Source organism: Physeter macrocephalus, chromosome 19 (genome assembly GCF_002837175.3).
Source record: "Physeter macrocephalus isolate SW-GA chromosome 19, ASM283717v5, whole genome shotgun sequence".
In the NCBI taxonomy this organism is placed as follows: Eukaryota; Metazoa; Chordata; class Mammalia; order Artiodactyla; family Physeteridae; genus Physeter; species Physeter macrocephalus.
In genome coordinates, this window is record NC_041232.1 from 73390473 (window position 1) to 73397173 (window position 6701).

A 6701-nucleotide genomic window follows, 5' to 3' on the forward strand; every position below is an offset into this window, starting at 1 on the left:
ATATAGTTTTGCATGTCCCCTCTCAGTAAGCACATTACAAAATAAATGCATTATATTCATTTAATGTTCATGTAATATTGAATACATATGAAAGATTATATGTCATATATTTCTAAACTTGAAGCATGAAGTATACATTAAACCCATTATTCAACACAGGAATTACAACATTACTGAAGCCATCGAAACAATGTGTGTCTTCCTGCCCAGTTCCACCCACTAACTGCCTTGAATTATTTTGGAGTGTTCAAACTTTCATAAACATAGGGATTTAGTTTTACTTGTTAGAAATAAATGAAATGGTGAAAACAGATTTGAATGGATTCCTGTCTCTCCATGCTATGGAAGTGAGGCTATCCAAGTGAGTATCACCATTTAACTTCCTCTGGAGTCTAAGTTCTGTCAACCTTTTGAGTGTAATTTGAATAATAGATACCTATAGTGACAAGCAGTATAGTACTAGATCCTTTCAATAGATTATCTAATTTTACATTATCTAATATTTGTCATTAACTATATGATGAGATGATGGATATTATCTTCATTTCAAAGCTTAGATTATAGATGCTCCGGATATTTGTCCAAAGTTCTAGAGCTGGTAAATCTGAGACTTGAACCCAGTGTTCGCGTAGTCCAAACCCTATGCTCGTTCTACTCTCAGGAACATGGCTTTGATCAATACATGATAAACTAATAATTGAGCATCAGGATGTGACTATAAATTAATCAGTTATGGTTCTTTTTCAAGGGTTTACATTTAATATCATCATCAGCTTAGATAATGTTATTCTTGTACTAACACTTCAATTGATGGCCTAAAGTTTAATGAGTATCAGTTAGTCTTTGAAGAAATGGCCTGATTGGTTATTTCATGTTTGGCACATCATCTTTCTAATTAGCCTTTTCCAGTATCGAATGTGGCACTGCAAATTTTAAAACAGCACTATTGATGATAAAAAAAAAAGTATCCTTTTAGAATACAGGTATGCCTGTGTATCTACTATGTTTAAAATATATCCATTTATACCAAAAAGTTCTGTCAAATCCAAGGAAATTATTAAACGTAGTTTAAGAAAACATATATAATTAAGCCCAAGACCTAGGTATATTTTCTAACAAGGTTGAAAGATGGCAAAACTAATTTAAGTTTTCATTCATGCATGGGTTTATTCATTTACCTTGTATTCTTAAAAATACCAATAATTACCATTTTTGAGTACCTATATGTAACGGGCACTATCTTGCTGAACTTTAATCATTGATCTTATAATTGTCTTTTATCCTTTTAAGATTACCGTCAGACGGGTATTGTTATGCACATTTAACAATGAGAAAACTACAGCAAAATCTCACAGCTAAACAGTGATGTAACCATAACTCAGTTATAGATCTATATGATTGAGAAACCTGTACTTGTGTAGAGAAGGAGGCCCTTAAAATGTGGTAGGGAAATCTGGAGTCAGGAACTGGGTCTCAGGTTGTGATGCTGCCACTGATTTCACATGCGCCATTAGACAGTCTCTCTGAGGCTTAGACGGTTAGATGAGATGACAGCTGAGATCTGTTCTTGCTCAAACCTAACTTCTTGTGTGTTTACTCTTTCTCCACAAATCATTGGTAATTTGGCAATGACAATTCCATCAACCATCCTTCTGTTGCAATGCGTCTGTGTGCTTTTTAAAAAATAAAACATTACAGTATGTTCATTGTAGCAAATTTACATAATAGAAACACACTCAATAGAGACAGCAAACATGCTCCTTAATATTATCACCCAAGAATAATGACTCTGATTGTTCATGAGTTCTTGAAAGTCATATGTAGGAGGTACATAAGTAGATTGGGGGTACTTTCTTTAGATAGGTGGTATCATACTAAATATTCTGTTTTGAGTATTCCTTGTAACGTAAAACAGAAGTCGATATTTATTTACATGTTATTAAATAATTCTTTAAAAATGTTTTAGTAATTTCAAAATATTTAGTTTGGGCAACAAAGACTTTTTTACGAGGCAGGTGGGGACTATTTGCAGCTTTGCTCTTAGAGTCTAAGTGTTAGGCCAGATGCCAAGTGGACAGAGATGCAAGATGCAAACCTTGTTCATGCAAGTTACGGCGATTGTTACACAACTTTCCAAGTCAACAACAGGTCTTGAAAATCACTCATTTCACCAATGAAAAATCATTTCAAATACATTTTTTATTTCATTGAACTTTCTGGTGAAAATTTCAATAAAGGTATCTGATGCTGCTTATCAGATACATTTGGACTGTGTGCTCCTGACCAGCATACTGTAAATGCTAACCAACCACCCTTAACAAAATATTAAAGGATAAACACATACATCACAGTATTTATACGAAAGTTTTTAGAGGTTAATTCCTGCTGCTTCGTATAAATTAAAAACTTATGTTCACACACATATGTTTATAGCAGCTTTATTTACAATTGCCAAAATTTGGAAGCAACCAAGATGTTTTTCAGTAAGCAAATGGATTAATAAACTGTGTTACATTCCATACAATGAAATATTATTCAGTACTATAAAGAAATGAGCTACCAAGCCATAAAAATACATGAAGGAATCTTACATGCATATTACCAAGTGAAAGAAGCCAATCTGAGAAGGTTACATACTGTATGATTCCAACTGTAGGACATTCTGGAAAAGGCAAAACTACAGAGACAGTAAAAGAGTTAGTGGTTGCCAGGGGTTAAGGAAAGAGGGACAAATAGTTGGAGCAGAGAGGATTTTTCAGGCAGTGAAACTGTTCTGTATGATACTATAATACATGTCATCATTATACATTTTCCAAAACACACAGAATGTACAACACCTAGGAATGAGCTCTAATGTAAACTATGGCCTATGAGTGATAATGATGTATCCCTCTGGGAGAATATTGGTTTTACTGGAGAAACAGGAAGTAATGGAATAGAGGACTCTTTGGGGAACAGGAAAAACTGAGTAAGACACAGTCTTAGCACTTAGAGAAACGGAAGCATGCTAGTGTTCCCTGGGCACATAGGGGAGGGTGGCAGGGCACACAGGTTCATGACTGACGCTCACCCCATCCCTGTAAACTGCTCCGGGAGGAGGTGTGACAGTCAGGATGAAGGAGACTGATTTCCTTTCAGTGGGAGAAGTGGGCTGGTTCTAAATGGACCAAGCAGCATCTGAAATGACACTGGACAGAGAAATAGAATGGACTGGAAGGACAGCCACCGCAGAAGATGGGGCATGCTACTAGGTCTCTCCTGTGTCTCCAATCTCTGGGATTCCTCACAATCACTAGGTGAAAGAACGAGCAGGAATAATGGCAAAAGGACCAGAACGCCATCTGTGTCCTGCTTCAACTCTGGTTCCGTTATTTTAGTCTGTGTTTAAATCCTTACACTTAGTTTTACTTCAGAATAGAGGCGTTGCAGTGAATCAGGCTTCAGTATCACCTTTCATGTGTAAGCTTTAACTCTACTGATTACGTACTTTAAAGTAATGTTTCCACATAAATGTTGAAAGTGTTTCTCAGGACTTGCTGTCAGTATGTAAAACACTTATATTTGAATTAAGCAGTACCTTTTCGTGTTATCCCTGCCCATGAGCCTTTGAGGAGACTATAAATTAAATCAAAGGATAGTTTACTGGTAATCCTCAGCCTAATATAGTTTCTCTCTTAAAGTACACACAAATTGGAAAGTACAGATTTTATTGTTCAGTAGCCAAATCCATGGGATTATTTTGGAGCAAAGCAAGTATTTACTCTCTAAAATATAGTTGTGGAAGGCTAATTTATGTTAGGATGTCTTCTGGGGTTCAGGCAGTGTCTTTTTCCCTATTCATAATGTTCCGGCACAGGAAGTTGCCTTATTTTAGATTTTTACAAATATTACCTGGAAAAACTTATGCTATAGATTTAGTTTTCAAAGCTAAAATCTTTGATAGTGAGTATTTAAACTCCAGTTCAAAAAATAAGCAGTAAGTAAACAAGTCACCTCCATGTGAAAAGTGAGAGAACTCAATATGAATTGTGTAGTTTTTTGGGGAGTAGAAGCTGGATCTCAGGGGAGCAGCACCTTTTCTGGACATTTCAGCAGATTCTGGGTCCCTGGTTAAAGGGGCAGAAAGACCTTATACCCTGTTTTTATTAGCGGTGGTTGGAAATAGTTTGGTATCGGGAAGTTTAGCTTGCCATGTTAACTTAGTTTTCCCAGGCCACTCTAATTCCCCATAGCAGCTGTTTTTCTCTCCCAAACTGCATTGCCTGTGTGGAATATCAGACTCTTTGCTTGGGCAAATTAATCTCTCTGTCTTTGAGAAACACTCATGGTTTTCTGAGTCAAAAATATCCCTTGTTTAAAAGTAACTGTTTTTCTCCCAATAGAAGCTTCATTTCTACTTCTGCACAAGCAGGATGAGCAAGTTTTATTATATTAATTGAAATTTCAGCTTTTTTTTTTAAAGGATTAAGCATCTGTTCTTCAATATTTCTCCCCTAAATGCTAGAATCAAATCTCTACACTTCAGTGTTGTAGAGTGTAATATAAGAAACCATTTATTAGAATATATTTAACGAAGCTGTGATTTCCATGTTACTAAAACAAGCAAAGTGTCAAATCCTTGTGAATAACAAGAAAGAAACACTGTTAAATTCTTCATAAGGACTTTTTTCTTTTTTTATAAATCCAAAGTGCCTACAACCTGTAATATGAATCAACATTTTTACAGCCCAAAAGTAGCATGACATTAAAAATGCACAGATACTGGGCACTTTTTCACATCAAAAACCATAAACTTAAATTATACAATAGAATTTCTCAACCGATGCCTTACACAGGAGAAAGAACTGTTGCCAAAACACACTGTTCAAGTTGTATGTACGAGAGGGAGAAAGTCTCTTACGCTTGTGTTTAGCATTTCATCTGGCCCCATTTAGTATCTGCTAGACAAATCACACAGGCCACCTAGAGGATAGCAACAGATGATCTCTTTGAAGGTTTTCCTCAGTTCTTGGCTCCGGAGTGCATATATTAGAGGATCAATGATGGAATTACACATGATCAGGATGAGATACAAGTTGAAGTGAGACATGAAGCACACACAGTATGGATTCTGGGGACAAGAGATGTAGAATATTAAGTGGAGGAAGAAGGGGGCCCAGCAGACAACAAAGACCCCAATCAATATGGTCAAGGTAATCGCCCCCTTCATGTTGGCACCTTGGCGGATGGTGCCAGTGCCTGGGAGGACGGCGATCCTCTTAATGTGAAGTCTGGCCATGAGGAACATGTGGACATAGAGAGAAGCCATGAGAGCCAGCATGGTAAAGAACACGGTGATGAGGCAGATGATGACAGCGCTGCTATCTGAGTAAATGATGAACAAAATGCCCGACACTGTGCAAGCTGCCCAGATACAACTGATGATGATCGCGACCCGCTTAACCGTCATGATGTTATGGTACCGGAGGGCATAAAAGATAGTCAAATACCTGTCCACAGCAATCGAAAGCAGGCTGCAAATGGATGCAAGCAAGGAGCTACAGATCACCGAGTCAATGACATTGTCAATATTCACTGTGAAACCTTGTGCGTCCGTGTCCGTGCTGTTTAATAGGGTGATGACAATGGTTTCTGACCCGTTGGAAACGCTCACCAACGTATCAGCCACAGCCAGGCTGCAGATGAAAAAGTACATGGGTGAATGCAGATTCTTGTTCTTGGCTATTGCCACAATCACCAGAATATTCTCCAACAAGCTTATGACACCCAGAGTCACAAACACCTCAGGAGAGACAAAAAGTTGCTCGTAGCACCCTCCGTCCGAGTAGCCTTTTGCAAGGGACTCACTGGCATTGCTGTGCAGTCCGTAGGTGCTGTGGTTCCAGAAGTGGAGAGAAGTGTGCATTCCGTGGTGATGGGTAGAGTTCATCCTGCACCAGGTGGATTCAAATCCCCTCTGGATTGACTTAACCTCCTGGGTCAGGTAGCGTCAGCGATTTTCTCCACGTCTTTACGTGTCTGAGAGTTATAAGGCTGAAACTGGCATGCCTGTTGTGAATAAATGTCACATGCTCCGAAGCTTGAAGTGGAGTTTTTAGTCTCTTCCAGGTACGACTCTGATCAGCATCATTTTGGAATCTTAGGCTTCAAGATGCTCATTCAGTCGAGTCTGCTGTTTGCATTTTTGTTCTCACTTCCACTTTAACTTGAGTTGCATGCATTCAGGTCTTTTCAAAATAATTTGCCTAGTAGCTGCTGTGCTATTGGGAGAGAGATCTGTGTGCACATGCTCACATCAGCTGCCTCTCAGACGTATCAGTTCCCGACCTGAAGCTTTGCTTTGACTGTTAGTAGCTGCTGCTGATTTTTATGGTGTGTGAAGGGGAAAAAAAATGTTCAGAGTGGCTCCTTCTCTGCTTCCTCTGGACCAATCCAAGTCCAGTGGAGTCCGTGAGACACCGATGATGTTCCGGAGATGCAAACTGCAGGCAACATTGATTCAGATGCAGAAGCCTGTGGAATCGGGAAGGGAGCAGGATGTGAGAGACTGAATTTCCCTTTTCAAGTTCTTAAGGAAAACAGCTTGGTTCCCAGAGGACATTCTTTCATATCACAACAAGTAATCTTGAGGCACCCAGGTTTATTCCTATTTAAAGTAGGAGTGTGTGTATGCATGTGTGTGTGTGTGTGTGTTCCTGAAA

At 38.6% G+C, this 6701-nt stretch overlaps 1 protein-coding gene across 1 annotated transcript; it reads right to left on the reverse strand.

The window, feature by feature from the left end:
• Nucleotides 1-4358: 4358 nt before the first annotated feature.
• On the reverse strand, nucleotides 4359-6448 carry MC4R (melanocortin 4 receptor). Its single transcript, XM_007111280.2, has one exon. It carries the CDS (start codon nucleotides 5927-5929, stop codon nucleotides 4931-4933), a length of 999 nt encoding a protein of 332 aa, XP_007111342.1. The 5' UTR covers nucleotides 5930-6448; the 3' UTR covers nucleotides 4359-4930.
• Nucleotides 6449-6701: the final 253 nt, after the last annotated feature.